This window comes from Chrysemys picta, chromosome 25 (assembly GCF_011386835.1).
Source record: "Chrysemys picta bellii isolate R12L10 chromosome 25, ASM1138683v2, whole genome shotgun sequence".
NCBI classification, from domain to species: Eukaryota; Metazoa; Chordata; order Testudines; family Emydidae; genus Chrysemys; species Chrysemys picta.
The window spans coordinates 16,271,493-16,292,995 of record NC_088815.1 but is presented as its reverse complement, the minus strand read 5'-3'; the positions used below and the strand labels follow the sequence as shown (position 1 = coordinate 16,292,995).

The following is a 21,503-nucleotide window of genomic DNA, read 5'->3' as shown; positions in this document are numbered from 1 at the left end:
AACTCTGGGGAGATGCCAACTCAGATGACCCCAAGCCACGCAGTCCCCTAGTAGCTCAAAGTACTTCCACAAACTATTTCTGACCTCAAAGAGCAGATTTCAGACCAATCACTGTTACCACTGTTTAATTCTTGTAAATGTCTGACCATTTCATGTAAATTTCCAATGTCACTTTTCTGCTGCACAGGTACTAATTATGATCCCTGCGTTAGCTATGTCAGGTACAGCGAAAATACTCTAAAGAATAACTTAAAAATCAGAATTGAAGCTCATTCAATTCAGCACTTATTACAGAAGCCGTAGATTTTTGTCACCTCTCCATTTGCACTGAGGAGTGGGGCATTTCTGTTCCTTTTCAGACTAGAGCCATTTTTAAAAAATCAGGGATATCAAACTGGCTCTGCTGAGGCCGGCCGGCCACATTTGGCCTGAATTATAGCTCACCCCACACATCCAGAATTTCTGTGAGATGTGGGAGGCATTCATTGGTCCATGGGCTCAAATCAAAACCCTTGTCAACAGGCAGAAAGCTAAGTGGATTGATGACACCAGCGGTAAAATAAAGATTTCACAAAATCCCTTCCCAGGCAACTGCACCCCCTTTCGTGAACTCGGAGCTCTGAGCTGTCCCATGGTAGGGAGGTCTTGCACAGCTCATGAGCTGTAGCTTGCTTGGGGAGCTAAAATGCATTGTAAGGAATGGTATTCCTGGACCCTCTGACTGGAGATTACTGAACTTCTGGAAAGGAGCATTTATTTCCCTGTTTCCTGGTGAGCAGGAGAGAGCTCTATAATACTTAATTTTAAAAAAATTATTTAAACAGTAAAATTTGACTGCTTCAGTTTAGCTGATAAGAAGGCAGGACTGGTCAATATGACTCTGTGCTTCCCAAGGAGGGCGACTTCCTGCTGAAGTCCCAGACGATGAATATTTCCTTCCCTATGTGCCAGATGTTCTGTAGGGACTACCTCTGCCATGGCCCATCTCCTGCTCGCTCCTTGGGGTTAGATTCTACTGTGGCTGGAGGAATATTGGTCTTTCGTGTCTGGAATGGTTGTAGAGCCCATGCCCTGAATTCAGTTTTTAAAAAACAAACCAGCCCAGATGTGAGAAGACTCTGGGATTCCTGAGCATCTTTGGGCTCCTTGAGTGCTGCTGTGTTGTTTTCTCAGCGGTGGGCAATGCAGCTAGTGACAAGAACTAGTTTCAATCCTGGAGAGAACTGTTCTTTCCGCATGGGGTGACTCAAGCAGCTGTTCTGAGCTTCCTTATACCAGATCAAGTTACAGCCACCTTTGTCTGATTGCCATTTCATTCCATTCTCCTAAACCAGCTGCAAATCGCAGGCTTTCCTTTAGCAGGGCGGCAGATTGAGTAGGGCATCGTTTGGGACAGGCTGTATGAACAGAAGGGCAAAGACCTGTCTCCATATGTTGAAGCAAGAATAGAATTCCTCCATTTTTGTTTGTGGAGAAGCTTTGGGTTCTGGCTGCCTCCTGCTTCAAGACGTCAGCTGACCGTTTGGAAGAAATAATGCCCATCCCCCTATCCAACCCCACTCACTGCTAGGCCATTGCACCACGGGCTCAGTGGGTTCGTTTGAGGTTGTTGCATTTTCCTTTATCTGGCTGCTGTAGTGAGAATAGTGTTCTGCAGACGAGTGGTTGCTCTGGCTTGGTAAATCCTGTGTCTGTGGAGCAGTGACTGATGATGAGTTGTGGCACCGTTAGACAGCTGGATGTCAAGATTACAGGGTTCCTGACAGACTTCCTGGATGGACAGACTCCCTTCACCTCTCTGTGCCTCAATTCCTCCAACTGATAATACCCTCCCCCCGCCTGGATGTTGTGATGCTCTGTTTGTAAAGCTCTTGGCAATCCTGGGATAGAGGATTATCATGGTCTTTGATGTTTCATATTTGTTGTGGTTATTTCCTAAAAACCTGCAGTTTGGATTCTATTAACGTGAGGCCTTTGTCCTTCTCTTTCCCTTGGAAAAAGTCCATATCAGAATGTGACCGAGTTTGATGGACAAGACGCCTGTGGATCAAATAGTTGGACAGTGGTTGATGTTGACCCTCCCCCACGGTCAAATGAGCCGAAAGCTCAGGCCCAGCCGGGGTGGCTCCTGCGGGGGTTGAAGCCGTGGACTCAGTACGCTGTGTTCGTTAAGACGCTGGTCACCTTCTCGGACGAACGAAGGACATACGGTGCAAAGAGCGAAATTATCTACGTCCAGACCAATGCTACTGGTGAGTACTGTCCCCTTGCATATGGCAAGGAAAAACATACCCCCCAAACTCCTTGCCTGAATGGTTCTTGGTCTCTCCACTGGCGCTGTGTGCCCGAATATAATGCACGCAGGCTCCTCGTTCATTCTTTGTGCACGATCGTGTTCACACGCTGGTGTAACCCTGCTGCAGTGTCATCAAGTGCCATTGAATCTGGGATGGGGGAGGCCTGAATTTTTTTCTGTGCAGGACATTTCTCCCTTCATTTCTGTTTGTTTGCCTGGTAAAGCAAACTGTTGAATCAGGACAAACCAAGTAATGTTGGAAAAAGGTGAGTCTTAATGTTCTGAGGCCTGGTTGGAAGACTATAAGGAAATAATTTACGAGGGAATTGACCATTCATTGGGGAGAGAGCTGAATTGAATCCCTATAATTACTTGCTTCAGTGCTGGCAATGTGTGTTTTCACTGTGCAAAACACACAAAATATAAAGATAGTCCCTGTCCAGAGAAGAGACAGGTGAAATCAGGTGCATTGAAAGACCCAGAGTAAGCTTACTTTTTTTCCCCTTCTCTTATTGTGATGATGATTATCAGCAATGAGATCAGGATCAGGGTCAGTTTGTGTATGTTTCATTCAGGGGGCAGTGAGGGGGCTCCAGTTTAGTGAAAAAAGTCGATAGACTGTACCAGACAATAGGTGAGACTGGTACTGGTACTAGCACTGCCAGGAGTCCTGTGGGGAGGGCAGGGTGGCTCTGATCCTCCTGTCTCTAAGGTGGGGCTGGCTGAGAGGGGTAACACAGTAACTCTCATAGACTTTAAGGTCAGAAGGGACCAGTATGATCATCTAGTCTGACGTCCCGCATGATGCAGGCCACAAAAGCTGACCCACCCCCTTTCCCTTGACTCAGCGGTTGAAGTCCCCAAATCCTGTGATTTAAGGACTTCAAGTCGCAGAGAATCCTCCAGCTAGCGACCCCCGCCCCATGCTGCGGAGGAAGGTGAAAAACCTCCAGGGCCTCTGCCAATCTACCCTGGAGGAAAATTCCTTCCCGACCCCAAATATGGTGATCAGTTGAACCCCGAGCATGCAGGCAAGATTCTCCAGCCAGACCCTCATTGACCATTGAATTCTGGGACCCCTGCAGATGGTCACAGGACAGACGGTTTGGGGGAAATTCGTGGCTGGGAGGGTGTTGGGATCATTCTGCAAAAAGTAACTGGGTGGTGGAAACCTGGTGTGACCTGCTTGGTTGTAGGCTGGCTGTTGGTGTCAGGGCTGTGAGCCATGGCAGCATAGCACAGAAGGCACCCAGAGTTGCAGGGCAGGCAGTGACACAGTCCCTCCCTGGTCTGGGTTGAATCCCAAAGTGTCACAATAATTCTTGCCTCGTATCCTTGGTCTCTTTTGGTACAGTGATCTGAGTGACCTCTGTGTCTTTCTCCCTTCAGTTCCCTCAGTCCCATTAGATCCCATATCGGTTTCCAACTCTTCGTCCCAGATCATTCTGAAGTGGAAGCCGCCCTCTGAGCCGAACGGGAACATCACACACTACCTGGTGTTCTGGCAGAAGCAGCTGGAGGACAGCGAGCTTTTCGAACTAGACTACTGCCTGAAGGGTAGGTGCCCTTTTTTCCCATCCCGCATCCCGGGTTTAACATTCAAGCTTCCGGCCTCTGCTAGTCTCATACTACCTGTGGGGTTTCTTTCTCTGTCATGTGGGAGGTGGGTGGGACACAGGATCATGGCGTGTTAGTGGATGATGCTCTTGGAGCACACAGTGATGTAGCCAGAGCTGTTAAGGCTGTATTCTCCCACTGTCTTTTTTGCATTGACCTGGTCGCTATTGCCAGGCCCGCCATCAGAGATTGTGAGGAATGGCTGGCTGGTTGGTTGGTTTGAACACAGTAAAATCATATGTTTTAAGCCTTCTGGGATCTGCCTTCTGCTCTTGCTTCTCTTAATCTGGGTAACCAGTTTTATCAAAGCTAATAAGAGTGAGATGAAAATATTGTTGGGCTTCTGGAGACCTGGGGTCAGATTAGTCTGAAATGTAACCCCCTCCGTGGCTTCCAGATCTGTTTTGGGGCTAAAGAGATTTACGGGTGTCTTTCCAAGTGTCATGACTCTTCAAGCACAGATTGGAGCCAAAGGCTGTTTCACATCTGCAGACTAGAGACTTCTAGACCCAGGTGTGAGAGGACTGGCTGTCTGAATGTTTCATGAATCCAGCAGCCCCTAGTTACAGGTTATAGGCTTCACCCACCCCAGCTGGCAAAGTCATGTTAGAAGACCCTTTTGGCTACAGCCAACAGTATGCTGTGCTTAATCCTGGTTTGAAAGCCAATGTAGACAAGCCCTTAAACATGTCACCAGTGAACAATGCCCTGCTGTCTTGCTGCGTGTATCATCCATTGAAGTGGTGAACTCTACCTCACCTATCAGAGGGGTAGCCATGTTAGTCTGAATCTGTAAAAAGCAACAGAGGGTCCTGTGGCACCTTTAAGACTAACCGAAGTATTGGGAGCATAAGCTTTCGTGGATAAGAACCTCACTTCTTCAGATGCAAGTAATGGAAATCTCCAGAGGCAGGTATAAATCAGTATGGAAATAACAAGGTTAGTTCAATCAGGGAGGGTGGGGTGCTCTGCTAGCAGTTGAGGTGTGAACACCAAGGGAGGAGAAACTGCTTCTGTAGTTGGATAGCCATTCACACTCTTTGTTTAATCCTGATCTGGTGGTGTCAAATTTACAAATGAACTGGAGCTCAGCAGTTTCTCTTTGGAGTCTGGTCCTGAAGTTTTTTTGATGTAAGATGGCTACCTTTACATCTGCTATTGTGTGGCCAGGGAGGTTGAAGTGTTCTCCTACAGGTTTTTGTATATTGCCATTCCTGATATCTGACTTGTGTCCATTTATCCTCTTGCGTAGTGACTGTCCAGTTTGGCCAATGTAATAGTAGAGGGGCATTGCTGGCATATGATGGCATATATAACATTGGTGGACGTGCAGGTGAATGAGCCGGTGATGTTGTAGCTGATCTGGTTAGGTCCTGTGATGGTGTTGCTGGTGTAGATATGTGGGCAGAGTTGGCATCGAGGTTTGTTGCATGGGTTGGTTCCTGAGTTAGAGTTGTTATGGTGCGATGCGTGGTTGCTGGTGAGAATATGCTTAAGGTTGGCAGGTTGTCTGTGGGCGAGGACTGGCCTGCCTCCCAAGGTCTGTGAAAGTGAGGGATCATTGTCCAGGATGGGTTGTAGATAACTGATGATGCGTTGGAGAGGTTTAAGCTGAGGACTGTAGGTGATGGCCAGTGGAGTTCTGTTGGTTTCTCTTTTGGGCCTGTCTTGTAGCAGGAGGCTTCTGGGTACACGTCTAGCTCTGTTGATTTGTTTCTTTATTTCCTTGTGTGGGTATCGTAGTTACCTCACCTAGGACCCTACTTGTAACCTCTGATCTGCCAATATGTACACCCCTTTCAGGGCTGAGGAGGGCATCCGCTATGTTGTATGCTGGCCCATCGTGGCTAAGCGGAGCTGATTTAGTGTTCGGAAATTCATTAGACTGGAGCATCCATGGCTGGATGGTTCACTGCTGCTGGTACATATGTGACAAGCTGCCAGCCAGGATGCTGCGTCTGGATTTCAAGACTCAATGTGGGGAAGAGACATGCCAAAAGGAATGTCAGCTCAGTGACCTTCAAGGAATAATCTGGAAATAGTTCTGACTTTTTTTTTAATCTATATGACTTAAACTGCTGTGCCAATCAGCTAATGACTTTTGCAAGGCGGTGTGTGTGATCTAAGAATTCTTTTCTCCATAGGACTAAAATTGCCGTCGAGGACTTGGTCTCCCCCTTTTGAATCTGAAGACCCTCATAAATATAATCAAAGTGAAAACGAGGACATCAGTGGAGACTGTTGTTCCTGTCCAAAAACTGACTCTCAAATACAGAAGGAGCAGGAAGAGTCTGCCTTCCGCAAAATGTTTGAGAACTATCTGCACAATGAGGTGTTTGTCCCCAGGTAACAAACTCTGCCACTGCTGCTACGTTTAGTTGGCTTGGGGTGGGGAAATTTAAATTGACAAAGACTGAAGGCAGGGTTTGGTCATGTTGCCAGTCTCTCCAGGGCACTATGTCAGACAAAGATATCTACAGGGCTGTCTAGAGCAAAATCTGGATGGATATGTGGCTGAGACTGGTGAAACTAGAACTTGAACAACTGATGTTACCTCAGTTTTGGGAAACCCCAGTTTGCTGCATGATCTCGGCATTCTCCTCAGCCTGACCTCATAAACTGAGAAATCTCAGCGAATTATTAAAAACCTGGAAGCTTATTTAAACTCATCTGATGCCAGAAATGACCGTTTCTTCTGCCTGAAACTTTTTTGCAGCTTTTGCGCAATAGCCACTTAAAAATAAAAGAAGAAAAAGGGAAGTTTACCATGCCACAGCCTTGTCTTTTACTGCGGTATTTGCGGTCTTCCCTGTACTTAGCATGGGAAATACCTCCAATACCATGAGGAATGTAACTGCTGTGGGTGGTAAATGGCCTGTTTTGAATGGCACACACTGTGTCACATTAAGTGACGTTGAATGTGTTCGCACTTCATATGAGTTACAGAGAATGCACTATGGGAATCAAGTTGGGGTTGGTAGTAATTTTCTCTCTAAACTATCATAATGAGTTTCAGACATCAAATCTGTTCTCTGCTGGTTGCACTTAACCAGAAAATATTTATTTGCAGCTGCCTGACAAAGGCCTAGCTATGACAATGAATGCTTTTATTTAAAGTGCAGTACTAAACAGCATTCCTCTCTCTGAGCCTGAGTGAGTGATGCCTGCCATTGGCACATGGAAGCATCTGCAAAGTCCCTTACTTCTCTATTTTCTTGCTGCTTGTGCTGTGTGAGCAGGTTTCAGTGTGAAATGTAGAGCTACAGTGAGATTGCCCAGGACTCTGTGTACTCAGCAGGCAGAGAGGATACAAGCCATTATCACATAGGCAATATCCTCTTGATCTAGGCAAACGGTTCTTATAATGTGATTTTTAATTTTATTGTGCAGCCAGCCCAGGATGCTTCTCAGGCCAGTTTCTGGGGTATGTATTCTAAGAAGAAACCAATAACCAAGACACCACCTTGTCAGCCTGCTAAGGAAGAAACCTCCAGCCCTGTTACATTAATTAATTCACTAATACAGGGCCCCTTCACTGTCATAAGCCAGCAGCAGAGACGCAATTCTCCTGACATCTAGTCTGCCTGCTAGGTTGACTTTTGTGATGAGTGGCAAAGTGAATTAGAGGTTGTTTTGCTGCTGTTTCTTGCCTGCTAGTCTGCTCCAGGGCAACTTATCCAGGGTCTGGCAGCAAAATAGGATATGTATTTAATTCCATATCTCATTTCTGCTGCCGCTAACTGCCAGTGGCCTCCTCCCTAACAGCATTGCAGAGACCCCTCCTTGAAAGCAGAGCCTGCTTCGTCATGAAAAGGAAGACCAGGCCCTTGTAGGAGACCAGCAGGAGGCTTGTGAAATTGTGCAGGGTTGTAAGCAGAAGGTGGTAGGGGTAGTAAAGAGGGGGCCCATCTCTGTCCTGATTGCCTCCCAGTTGGCTCTCCTTGCTTCCTTTCGGCTTTTTTCTTCCTCTTTTCCCCCTTCCCTGTTTGTTACAGGAAACCTGTTCCCCAGGCAATGTCTGTGCCCGAAGCCGTGCCCTGCCACAGACACACCCAGCCAGCCTGAATCCCACTGCTTCTCTTTTTTTTTTTTTTTTTTTTTTTTTTTTGTCTGACCCACTCTCAGCACTCGGTCTGGGAAGGAGTGTCACAAGGACTGCTCCCTGGCCAAGTGCAAGGCGGACTGAGTGGGGGTGGGGTGGGACTTGCATAGAACTTGTAGGCTAACTTCCTTTTGCATTGATAGAATAGGCTATGGATTTCTTAAGGCACTGCCTTCCCATAGCCCCCTTCCTAGCCATCAGTAGGGAACTTTTCACCCCAGCTGTGAGATTCGTGACTTCCTCTTGCAGCTGAACACAGTGGTGGTCACAAGCTGATGTTTTGTTTCTTCTTTTATCACATGGTTTGCTCTCGTACTGGAAACAGTTTCACACAGGGATGAGCAACAGTAAGGAAGAGGCTTCCAAAGCAATTGGAACGTGAGAGCTCGAATGGGGGTGGGGAGTATTGCATCAGAAAAAAACAGAGCGAGGCTCAAATGCCCCCTCCTCCTGAAGGCTCACCCCTGAGAAAGGACTATATGGCTGCTACTGAGCCATTAAATGCTTCTGATTCAGCCAGGGCCATCCCTGGTGGGTGTTCCCAGGTGTTTCCCCTTCTCTGGGACTCAGCACTCTCTCACAGCGCTGCTGGACCCAGCCTCTCTGGGGGACAGGGAAATCTGGGAATGGAGACCAGACTGGGTATTTCACATAGCTAACCACTGAAGCCACCTGAATAGCCTTGGGTTGTATTGAAAAGAGAGGCTGGAATGACAGCGAGGAGAGCAGAGAGGATTTAGCAAGGGAGTTGCTTTAAATCTAGGAAGGGTTAGTTAATTATTTTTTGTCAAGATCCAAATTTATTGGTCAAGGTATAGTCAAGGTCCAGACTCCAGAGAAAATTTTTAAAAAAACAACAACAACCCAACAACAATAATAAGTAAATAAAAAGATTTTGGGGTCTGTTCAAAAGCGTCTTGCGGTCCGATTTGGCCCATGGTCCGATCTAGAACAATAAAAGACTTGGAGTTCTTGAGTTTGCAGCTTCAGAAGCTTTTCTTATTCTCTAGCATTTTAAGAGTTCTTTCTGTATTTTTCCATTCACAGCTCTAAGTTAGAGGAGAGTGCCGAGTAGCACAGCTCTCATCAGGGAGATTACTGTTGTACTTGTGAAAAACAAAAATAATCTCGGACTTGGGAAACTGCTGAGTCAGCACTTTGTAAACAGTGGGGAAGAGCTAAATTGTGAAGTGTAAACAAGATTCTAGTTAACCATAAAGATTCCTCGGGGTGGGTGGGAGGTGATCTGTTTTTAATTGTGACCTAGTATTGCATCTTTGAACTCTGCCTCATTATTAGAGAGCACAGTTCAGAGCAATGCGCAAGTTAGGAGAACAACAACTTAAAAATGGTTTGTCTGGAGTTAATTAGTAATTACAGGAATAGAAATCTAAAGCCGAGAATGTGCTGTGCTGAGCCTGCCATTTGGTGTCACGTTCTCTCTTGCCAGTGAATTTGTCTGTATTACTGTGCGAAACATAATGTTTAATTCTACGACATTTTCGATCTGCTTTCAAAGTGGCTGCATTTGTTTTTTCAGAAAAATAACATCAGGGAATGGAACTGAGGACTCTAGGTAAAGACCTGACCCATGCAATCACCTGCTGCAATTTTAGTTAGCCAATCATGTGCTTGATAGCCTGAGGGTGGCAGTGGAAAGTTCAATTCAGCAGCAAAGATTTGCTTCAACGGCTTGTTGCATTTGTAAACTCTGGAGATGTTCATAGTGCTGTTCCTTTCAGATGACTCGCTTTAATAGCAAAGATCACAATTGTCCCCATTAACATGTGATTTGGATTTTAACGTGTTTGGTAAGAGAGTGATGGAAAATTCTCATTGAGGGAAACAGGGAACATGGATTCCCCTCATGCAACTAACATTGATTGTTCCTGGCATAACTTGGATCCCCCAATTCACTCAGAGTTCCCAGCCTGAAATTCCTAGTTGCAAATGTGATCACAGGATTCAAATGCTGATTGTAACTGTCTTGATTTAACATAATTTGGGGGGGGGGGGGGAAGGGAGGGAGAGAATCAGGCTGGTGCTTGGAACTGAATTCTAGTGAAACAAAAATGTCCCCTTTTTCTGGTTTTGAGGTTAACTAGCAGCTCTCTCTTACAGTATGGGGGACTGCCAAAGTCATGTCTGACAACTTGATAGTCACAACAGCAAGAAGTTGAAGTAAATCTGCTAACTAATATACAGTAATTTGAAAGAAAAACTTCAGTTAACCACTACTGAATGTTACTAATGTGTGCGATGTGAGTCTTGCAGTACTGGGATCTTTGTTTAACTTTATTCTTTAAAATGTTGAAAAGAACATTCAAGACCTGGTTGGTGTGAAAGGGTGAAAATTCTCTTCATGTACAAAACAGAAACTATAGGGCTCAGAGTAGTGGGCACACTCCAGTGAGCCATGAAACCAGTCTTATGAGTTTTAAATGCAGGTTTAGGATGCCTGGAATATGTGCAGCACCCAATATGCTCAAACTGAGGGCTTAGGACATGATCCCATATGGTCAAAGCTACAGTAAATGGGGGCGAAGTCTTGAGTATTGCAGTCTTGTTAAGGCACCATCCTACCTCTGTAGAACCCAGAGATTAATAACATCATTGCAATGTTCAGCTGCGCTGAATTGGGAGAACTTGAGTCATTGCATACTTTGGCCTTAGCTTTTATTATTTCTATGTGCAGTTATGAAACAAAGGTAGATCAAGATCACAGGCACCACTAAAAGGTAACGTTTCTGCAAAGACATTGAGACAGGGTTGTTAGAACAAAAAGTTCTGAATTCTTTAGTTTGTGCTGCATTGCAAGTGCACTCTACTTGCATTTGAGTTTTCAGATGAACTCTGAACTCCCAGATAAATATGTTTGAGCTAAATATGGTGAATAATTTCTTAAATGTGTCGTTCTGCAGGCCATCACGAAAACGAAGAGATCTTGGCAGTGTGGCTAATGCCACTGTGGTGGTACCCACCATTCCATCTTCGTTGAATACCTCCTCTGCAATAGCACCTGAAACTGTAGAGGAACAGAAACCTTTTGAGAGAGTTAAGTCTAAGGAGTCCTTGGTTATCTCAGGTCTGCAGCATTTTACAGGGTATCGCATTGAGCTCCATGCTTGTAATCATGATGCCCAAGAATTCCGGTGCAGTGTCGCAGCATATGTTAGTGCCAGAACCATGCCAGAAGGTGAGTTGCCTTTACTCAGCTTTGCTTCAGGGGAATCTAATATTTTTAAATGGCCGTTTTCTCGATGTGTTAGCTGCATTTCAGAAAATGCCTTGGGAAGCTCATGCTGATGAACTAGGCTGTACCTATTGCTAATAAATATCCCTGTTCGTTGGTTAGGTGGGAAAGGCTGACATATTGGGCTGGGCCAGGTTTGCATTTTGTAAAATATTTTAGAACTTAAAGAAAGTTTTTTCTAAACATAACTTTGTAACAAATCTGTTGGTTTTAGCAAAGGCTGATGACATTGTTGGTCCAGTTACCCATGAGCTGGTCGAAAAAAATGCTGTTCATTTGAAGTGGCAGGAGCCAAAGGAGCCGAATGGGCTAATTGTGCTATATGAAGTGAATTATGGGCGTCTTGGGGAGCCAGAGGTGAGAGCTTCTTTCATTCAGCCTGTCCATGGATGGTATGTGAGTAGGTGTGCACTCTACACCCTTGCTCTAACATGGGGAGATAGCTAGTAGTGGCAGCTGGGAAGTTGAATTTGCATATTGCTACATTCCCTGGACTCATCTCCTCCTTATCAAGTGTCAGGACAAGATCAGAATTGAGGCTGTTTGAAGCAGAGCCCACCAACTGCCTCCATCACCACTGGTTCGGTAGCTTTCTTGGTATGGACATATTAGAACGGAAGACCAATGAATTCCAAAGTGTGTGTACCAAGGAATGCTGTGACACAGCCGGCAATCGTGTGGACGCCAGAAACTTTGGTGGCACAATCAAATTGCCAGTGATGGACGTAAACTGAATATAGCAGCACCCCCTTTAAAGAGCTAGCCAGAGTGCAATGTGGATGGTGCTCAATCTTCAAGGAGACCACATCCCTTTGGAATTTGCCATGATGATGAAAGTGCCCTGGAATGTCTGTCTTGGTAATCATAGAATATCAGGGTTGGAAGGGACCTCAAGAGGTCATCTAGTCCAACCCCCTGCTCAAAGCAGGACCAACTCCCAACTAAATCATCCCAGCCAGGGCTTTGTCAAGCCGGGCCTTAAAAACCTCCAAGGAAGGAGACTCCACCACCTCCCTAGTAATGACTGGCTGCAGCTATGCACTCCCCTCCTGCAGGTGTAACACAGAGCACAGCTCTGCCCGTAGGTGTATCACTATAGCTGCAAGGGAGGACTGGCTGCAGGAGTTCATGGAAACCAGCTGTGGAAGTTCTGTTTTGCATGATGTTGCTCCGGAAATGCAAGGCATTCCACCCTGCCCAATTGTTCTAGTTTGTCTGGTTTCTTTTTTGCATGAACTTACCAGCTACTCTGGCACAGAAATGTGCCCACTCTTACCCTCTGGGAGTGTGTTCCATGGTGATGGACAGCACTACATATCGGTGTCCTCAGCATGAGTCTCTCATTTGTTAGCCTGGTGCAGGGATTTCTTAGGGATTTTAGTGCACAGAAAGCTATGGAAACAATATAGATGTAAATCTCAGCTGCTTATTGCGAAACAATTGAAGTTACAGTTCAAGGATATAGTAAATGGCAACCCTGACCCTGCAACCTGAACTGCATGGGCAGACCCCAATGCCTGGGCAGGGTTCCAGTGGGGCTCTGCATGGGTGGAAGGGTTTGCCTGCCCAGTACAAACGGCAGAATTGAGGCCCAGTACAGCAAATGGCACGTGATATAATACTACTTAACAATGAGAGGCAAACCCAGGATATACCGTTATAATGGGGAAGATCGGAGCATTCCAACACACAATTATTTGTCTCTTTGCTGTTCAGGAGAACTATGAGGGGGGGGAGTCCTCATGCTAATAACCTTTAAAAGGTATCCATGGGAGGACTTCATTTGAAATAGTTTGTGATTTAGCTCATCTTCCTTTGGTTACTTGTTGTAGCACTGTGCTTGGTATGAGCTTCCTTCTTGGGTGATCAGCAGAATACTCCACTTGCAGAGTTAACCTTTGGACTAACATAGCTGTTGTTCTCGTTTGTTTTCTTGATCTTTGGGCAACATGTTTTTATGGCTTTTCTTTCTTTGCCTTTCAAATCCAACTCTCAGGGTGATATGCAGCCCTTCCCTCCCTGCAGTGGGCTGGGTATGTGCTGAGATCGGTGAATGATTTGAAATAGCGTTAGGAATAAACTACTGCTAGTCACTGAACTTCTTTGGGTGTTAAATATGTGCCTAAGTTATGAGTTGGTAGGAAGGCTGAAGTCTTGGCCTTTCTAGCTCTCCCACCCTTTTGTTTGTTTAAGAACTCTTCTTTTGGTGTTTTGAATGTTGATTTGATGCCAAATGAAAATCACCATTAACCAGGGTATTAGAATTCTCAGCGGCTTTCATAGGAAACTGCTCACTGGCTGCAATAAATCATTATGGCGTTAGCTGAAATACATTTAAAAGCCACCCAGATGTTAGTGATATAAATAAAAGCCCTTCCTAGACATCCTCCTGGACAAAGGCAAAAGGACCCTGGGGACTCATGGCGCTCTCCTGTTCTGACTTGCAGTAACTGTATTTGATTGTTTATAAACAATGCAGGTAATAAGCTGCCATGCTGTGCTCTGGCTGTCTGCCCACTAGCGTGTTCAGATACATAGGAATGTCTGCTCTAGCAGACTCTGAAATCCACCCCAAATGCCAGAATTGCTCTGTTGTTACATGGCCCAGACTCTCCACCCAAGTACAGGTGCTGGAAAGCTTAACTAATCTGGGCTCTGGCAGTGAGCTGGGGGTGAGGGGAGACTCCAGAATGTGGGGATAACCCTTGCTAGCAGCATCCACCTATTTACATCCCATTGGCAGAGCCAGCCCCCACGAAATCAGGCCCTGAGTGACTTAGTGCTTTAGAATTTATAGTCTAAACCCACCACCTGGAATCGCACTTGGAAACGTGCAGGGATCTAGCACCGATTATGGTGCTGCAGTTCATCTTCCCCAGCGCTGGTGTCTGGGAGAGTTCTGAGGAACAGCCATGTCTTGAGGTGCAAAGGGCCCGGATGACTGCAACAGGGGCTGCATGTCAAAGAAGTGCACGTGCTTGTTTCATTGGGCACAGGTGGAGAGCAGCGCTCTTGAGTAACAGCCTTAGGGCAGGCCAGATCTGAGAGCTCATAATTCTTGGTCACAAGTTGCTATTTCCAGCATCATCTCAGTCTCCCTAGACACGGGGCTGTTGTGCTGTGCCCTCTGTCTATTGGGGTTCAGCAGGGGCTGGGCGGGGAAGATTTGCAGATTAATTTGTGGAAGGGAGGTTGATTGTTACAGGCCTCCTGGCTGTGCTGCATTCTTCAAGAGGCAGTGAAGTAAAGCTGTCGTTTTCCATCCTCCTGCAGGAGGCACACCGCTGCGTTTCTCGTAAGCAGTTTGCTAATGAACAGGGCTTTAAGTTACGTGGACTACAGCCTGGAAACTACAGCGTCCGAATCCGAGCCACCTCGCTGGCAGGAAATGGGTCATGGACAGAGCCCACATATTTCTACGTGGCTGACTATTGTGAGTTTGCTTATTCAAAGTTTAATGTTTTAATAGAAATCCGGGCTATTCTCTGGAGAGGGAAGCACAGCACAGAGCAGGTGCACTGGAATAGAAGTGCATGGGGAAAAATACGGTGATATGGGGATTACAAGTGGCAAGCGCGTTAGAGAAACTTGAAAATCAGTCTCTTAAAAGCTGATCTATTTCCCTCACTTATTTGTTAACGCTGAGGTCACAGTCCTGGGTGGCCGTGCATTGCTTGCCAACGGCTTCAGGGCAAAGCAAACTGTCTTCCTGTGTGTGAGCTTAGAAACCTCTGGAAATGGGCTCTTTGAAACTGAAGAGCTGCCTTCTGCATTGAGTTAAATAGCGAGAAAAGCACTCCCATCCACTTTGCGTCGGAAACGGCTTTGCTCTGCATTGAGTTTGGGAGCGCAAGAAGGCAGTGGAGATGGGAGATCATTTGGGAGCCACCTCTGGTTCTGTTCAAACTTCCCATCATCAGGGAAGTTCCTAAGCACTTTGATTTGCCCACATTTGACATGAATTAGCTAGCTAGCTGGCTCGTCTGCAGCCATCAAAGTGCTGAGGTGCTTGCCAATCTCGTTCTGGGTGGAGCACAGCAGATTTGGATAGGAAGGGATTCCTGCTTTGTGCACTGTTGGGCCAACTCTGTAGTGGCATGGAGCACCTCTGACTCCTGTCACTTTGGCAGAATCTCACCCTGCACTCATGGGTGTGCAGGTGTTCCTGGGGGGATTTCAGTCAAGAAAAGGCTAAACTGCTTGGAAGCCCACGTAACACTTCTCTCTCTCTCTCTCTCTCTCTTTCTCTCAGTGAACCCTCAGTCTAATATTGCTGTTGTTGTTGTCCCAATCATTTTTTCCATAATAATTGTTGGAATTATTGGAGCTGCCTACGTATTTGTGAAAAAGAGGTGGGTGACATGTATCGCTCTCAGCAGAACAACAAAATGTTTTACCAAAGAGATACGCTAGTAGTTTTCTGTGGCTTTATAAAAGAGGTAACAGATTTTAGCAGAACAGCTAAATGACTTGTCTAGGAAACATCTTGCATTTGGAGATCTAAAGTTCAGGAGCTGTTATCTGTCCTGTGCTTTGGGAGTTGTTTTAATTGCATGGCTGTATGTAGACTCTAAGGGCATATCTACATGGCAACTAGACAGCTGCGGCTGGCCCATGCCAGCCGACTCTACTTTGCGGGACTGAGGCCACAGGACTGGTGGAGCCCGGGCTCTAGGACCCTGCAAGGTGGGAGGGTCCCAGAGCTCAGGCTCCAGTCTGAGCCCAGAAGTCTACACAACAATGAAACAACCCCGTGAGCCCAAGTCATAGAATCACAGAATATCAGGGTTGGAAGGGACCTCAGGAAGTCATCTAGTCCAACCCCCTGCTCAAAGCAGGACCAACACCGACTAAATCATCCCAGCCAGGGCTTTGTCAAGCTGAGCCTTAAAAACCAATAAGGAAGGAGATTCCACCACCTCCCTAGGTAACCCATTCCAGTGCTTCACCACCCTCCTAGTGAAATAGTGTTTCCTAATATCCAACCTGTCCACATGAAAGACCCCCTAAGCTTATTTCTACCAGCTTAGATTAAAAACTTCCCCAAGGCACAAATCCTTTCCTTGTCCTTGGACGGTATTGCTGCCACCACCAAGTGATTTAGCCAAAAATTCAGGAAAAAGGCCACTTGTTCTTTTAAAATCCTGAAGTCTGTGCTTCTGGTTCAAAATGATCCCACCACGCTGCCACCATGTCAGGGTTCCCCTAGACCAGGGGTTCTCAAACTGGGGGTCAGGACCCCTCAGGGGGTCATGAGGTTATTGCATGGGGGGTCACGAGCTGTCAGCCTCCACCCCAAACCCCGCTTTGCCTCCAGCATTTATAATAGTGTTAAATATATAAAAAAGTGTTTTTAATTTATAAGAGGGGTCGCACTCAGAGACTTGCTATGTGAAAGGGGTCACCAGGACAAAAGTTTGAGAACCACTGCCCTAGACCCCTCCCACTGCAACTTGAGACCATTTCTTCTTGTTCTGTCATCTGCCACTACTGAGAATAGCTGAGCTCCATCCTCTTTGGAACCCCCCTTCAGATAGTTGAAGGCTGCTATCAAATTCCCCCTCATTCTTCTCTTCTGCAGACTAAATAACCCCAGTTCCCTCAGCCTCTCCTCGTAAGTCATGTGCCCCAGCCTCCTAATCATTTTTGTTTGCCTTCTGCTGGACTCTCTCCAATTTGTCCTCATCCTTCTTGTAGTGGGGGGCCCAAAACTGGACGCAGTACTCCCGGTGTGGCCTCACCAGTACCAAATAGAGGGGAATAATCACTTCCCTCGATCTGCTGGCAATGCTCCTACTAATACAGCCCAATATGCTGTTAGCCTTCTTGGCAACAAGGGCACACTGCTGACTCATATCCAGCTTCTCATCCACTGTAATCCCCAGGTCCTTTTCTGCAAAACAGCTGCTTAGCCAGACGGCCCCCAGCCTGTAGCTGTGCGTGGGATTCTTCCTTTCTAAGTGCAGGACTCTGCACTTGTGCTTGTTGAACCTCATCAGATTTCTTTTGGTCCAATCCTCCAGTTTGTCTAGGTCACTCTGGACCCTATCCCTACCCTCCAGCGTATCTACCTCTCCCCCCCAGCTTAGCATCATCTGCGAACTTGCTGAGGGTGCAGTTCATCCCATCATCCAGATCATTAATAAAGATGTTGAACGAAACCAGCCCCTGGGGCACTCCACTTGATACCGGCTTTCTATCCACCTTATAGTCCATTGATCCAATCCATACTTCTTTAACTTGCTGGCAAGAATACTATGGGAAACAATATCAAAAGCTTTGCTAAAGTCAAGATATATCACATCCGCCGCTTTCCCCATATCCATAGAGCCAGTCATCTCATCATAGAAGGCAATCAGGTTGGTCAGGCAATCAGCCCCGCGAGCCCTAAGGTGACAAAAATACAAGGCACAAAACTGTAGAAATACTGAAACTTTTTATGTATCTGTCTTGCTTCCAGACAAACTGAAGGACCGACTGGGCCGCTCTATGCATCCTCTAACCCGGAGTACCTGAGTGCCAGTGATGGTGAGAGCATGCTGCAGTTCTGACCATTCCAGTGCTTCACTTGGTTTTGAATGATGACTTAGGAAACATGAATCAATGTATAAAAGCTTAAAGGATGTTCTTGTCCATTCCTGGGTGGGCAAATGCTGCTACTAGAGCAATTCTAGGGTAGAGAAGAGGAGCTCAGTTTAAAAAAAGATAAGCCCACTTTGGGGTTGGCGATAACGATTGGGAAGTCGTGTGCTATTAACATGCTCACTACTTCAAGCTGTGTGCTGCAGCATAGGAACATATTTTACTGCCACTCTTGGCTGTAGTTTTTCTCCAGGTTTTTTTTGCTCAAGAGTCTCTGGTACATTGATGCTTTGCAAAGAATATCTAATGGGATCACAGTCAACACCTGCATCTTTCGCATGCCCTGCATTTCTCAGGGCTGCTCTGTGTAATCCACTGAAAAGGGTTTGGAAAGGAGTTTCCTCCCTTTCCTGCTGTAGGAATGCCTGTCAGCTTGGACAAATACACTGTGTTTAAGCAAAGTACTGTGCATCCAATTTCATTGTGTTCAAAGGCGTAAGAAGGGGGCTGTTTACTGGACTCCAGCTTTAGCTTATTTCTTTACTGAAGCAGTCATGTTTGTCCTCTCGCCCAGGCTTCTGCAGGACAAGGCTGACAGTCTGAACAAAGCAAGATTATTTTAAGACGTTGAGTTTTAGAACAGTGTCTTTGTATCCGTTATTTGTTTAGATTTGTTAAATCTTCGTGGAAAGTGAGCTCGGTGCGGAATATCACATCCAGTACAGGAGCGAGACATGGGCGTTTGAACTAGTGAATGCAAATGCTGGATGTCTGCTTGTGGATCATAATTCCCTTTTTACCTGCATTATGCACTTGCTGCTGCGTTCTGTCACTCATCCTGCAGATTCTCCCTGGCACACACTTTGCAAGACTCAGTCCTACTGTCTGTGAGACAGATGCTCCTCGCCTCACCCCTTGTGCAGACATTTGCACCGGGATAAAGTGGGAATGAAATACTGCTGTCTGATTAGGCAGTGTTTCACACCCACGTGTAAATGGCTGCACAAGGCGGGGGTGACTTTGGCTCCCAGTCTCTAGTCTAGCCCCTGTCTTGCTGAGGTGGTAACAGTGTCAAGGCCTGGGTGTTCCTGTCTCTTGTGCCTGATTGCAGAAACCTCTCTCCAGTAACCGCTCTGCTCATTCAGAAATGTCTTTCTCCATGTGACAGTTTATGTGCCCGATGAATGGGAAGTCCCACGAGACAAGATTAACCTTCTCCGAGAGCTCGGCCAAGGCTCCTTTGGGATGGTGTATGAAGGGATAGCCAAAGACATAGTGAAAGGGGAGCCAGAGACTCGGGTAGCTGTGAAAACCGTTAACGAATCTGCCAGCCTCCGGGAGCGCATTGAGTTTCTGAATGAAGCTTCTGTAATGAAAGGGTTCAACTGCCATCACGTGGTAAGTGAAGTTTCTCTGCATTAAATGACTTGCTGGTGAAAATCCCACCTTTGAACTAATGTCCCTTTAGTGCTTTATAATGCTAGAGAATCAGGCTGAAAAAGTGGTTAAAAGGGAAGCAAAATCCATCAGTGAGAGAGATTGGCAGAGTCTGGAAAATTCGTCTTCCTGTATAATTTCCCTTGTGCTCTTTCAACCCCCCTCCTCCCCTTCATGATAGAGCCCCGTGTCCCATGACAGCACTCTGGGATCTTGCTACAGAAGTGTTGGTATGACCGGAATGGGGCCAGTTATGGTCACTCAATTAGGGTGAACTGAAAGAATGGGGAAGACAAAAAACTGGTGGATATTCCAATACTTAGATTTACCAAGCCAGCATAAAACAGCTTCTTTATTATCTTACTAGTTACTCAGAAGTCCAAACAACACAGTTCCTTTAAAAGTGATCCAGCCTCAGGCCTCCAACCAGGTACCTAAGTCAAATATGATGATTTCTGAAAATCTTATTTCATCATATAAAAGAAAAGGTTCTACCAATCCCAAAGGATCAGACACATTACCTCCCGGGTTAATGAATGTTTCAGATCTTAGTCAAATACACGCTACAGCCAATTCTTACTAACTAAACTAAAATGTATTAAAAAACAAGAGAGAGAGAGTATGGTTAAAAGATCAATATACATACAGACATGAGTTCAATCCATTGAGGTTCAGATTCATAGCAGAGATGGTGAGCTTTGTAGTTGCAAAGAGTTCCTTTAGAATTCAGTTCATAGGTCATAGTCCAATGTCCAAATCTCATATTCAGGGCATACCAGCATAACTGGGACCTCAGTCTTACGACTCAAACTTCCCCTGACGACGCCTAAGCAGATCTGAGATGACAGAATCAGGACCCAAGGGTCTTTTTATACAGTGTTCTAGCATCCACTTGACCACACAGTCCTGGTTAAACAATAGGCTTTTGATGTAACCTTTTGCTTTCTAAACATCAGTAATTAGTTACACAAATTAACATAGGGCAATTTATCCATTAGGCAGTCTATTACAGACTTCTAAGAGACATATAGACAATGACATTATTTTACCCAAGATTCATCTAAATGTTAATATTCCCTTTTGATCTCGTCTGCTTACAGGGAGCATCTAAGATACACACAATTAGTATTACTTCTAACAATATAGGTTTGCATTTCAAAGTTCTAGCCTATTTAGCATGAATGGCCCTAATTTATCATTCACTTACCTTTCTAACATGACTTTAAAGGTGAGCTTTGGGTCATTCAGCCTGCGAGCTGTTTAACCCTTTCCAGCCATGCATCACAGTTGGTTTCATTGTAAACTCCATTTTCACAAATGTGCCATGCCCAGACACAACGCTAAGGGAGAATCCCCATTTCTGTTTTTCAGGTTCGCCTCCTAGGGGTGGTCTCAAAAGGACAACCCACACTGGTTGTCATGGAACTGATGGCACATGGAGATCTGAAAAGTTACCTTCGCTCCCTCAGACCTGATGCTGAGGTAAAGGTGGGAGAGAAGCGATATTGGAGGGGGTGGGGGTGTCATACAACAGACTGACTTGCTTTGGTCTTTAATACTTTCTGACTTAACTTCAGAATAACCCTGGCCGTCCCCCACCAACTCTCAGAGAGATGATCCAGATGGCTGCAGAGATTGCAGATGGTATGGCTTACCTGAATGCCAAAAAGTTTGTCCACAGAGACCTTGCAGCCCGTAACTGTATGGTTGCAGAAGATTTTACTGTAAAAATTGGAGGTATGTAATGTGTGTGTCAAATCTAATTCTAAGCTTTCCCCGTTGAGAAGGAGTTCTGTGAAATCCTAGACTAGTGCTATAAAAAGCCAGCTGATCTCCATTGGTTTTAACTGTCTTTAAAGTTCTACACTAAGGTGAATCTTCTTTGTCCAATATCTTTTCCTGTTTCACCTGCCTTGCAGAAGGACCTGCAGGCACTTTGGTAAGTGGATTGTCTAGGTGAGCCTCACTGCAGCTTCTATAGCTTCTACTGAAATGTAGTTAATAACTTCCTCTAATGAGAGCTCCTCAGGAAATGTCATATTATTTCTTGCTTCCATGAGAACTGTGACCGAGAAAGTATCCTATTCATGGAGCATAAACTAAAAGCTAATGACTGCTAAAGATATAATTAGGCCCAAGGACTAGTTTTTATGGAGGACAAATGTCTAAAACAAGTTCTTAACACCAGTTGAGTCAATAAAATTTAAAAATAATCC

General features: G+C 45.7%; 1 protein-coding gene across 5 annotated transcripts in view; it reads left to right on the top strand.

The window, feature by feature from the left end:
- The window catches only part of INSR (insulin receptor), a 110,751-nt gene that overhangs the window by 80,463 nt on the left and 8,785 nt on the right, over positions 1 to 21,503 (top strand). For 2 of the 5 annotated variants that reach the window (XM_065578556.1, XM_008171593.4), the window contains exons 8-19: positions 2,002 to 2,252; positions 3,686 to 3,853; positions 6,058 to 6,259; positions 9,556 to 9,591; positions 10,937 to 11,211; positions 11,483 to 11,625; positions 14,542 to 14,701; positions 15,521 to 15,620; positions 17,729 to 17,796; positions 19,019 to 19,248; positions 20,659 to 20,769; positions 20,865 to 21,024. In XM_065578556.1, the coding sequence (XP_065434628.1) occupies positions 2,002 to 2,252; positions 3,686 to 3,853; positions 6,058 to 6,259; positions 9,556 to 9,591; positions 10,937 to 11,211; positions 11,483 to 11,625; positions 14,542 to 14,701; positions 15,521 to 15,620; positions 17,729 to 17,796; positions 19,019 to 19,248; positions 20,659 to 20,769; positions 20,865 to 21,024 (1,904 nt within the window). The remainder of the gene's footprint in view (positions 1 to 2,001; positions 2,253 to 3,685; positions 3,854 to 6,057; positions 6,260 to 9,555; positions 9,592 to 10,936; positions 11,212 to 11,482; positions 11,626 to 14,541; positions 14,702 to 15,520; positions 15,621 to 17,728; positions 17,797 to 19,018; positions 19,249 to 20,658; positions 20,770 to 20,864; positions 21,025 to 21,503) is intronic. The other 3 variants (XM_065578557.1, XM_065578558.1, XM_065578560.1) reach the window with 2 other exon arrangements.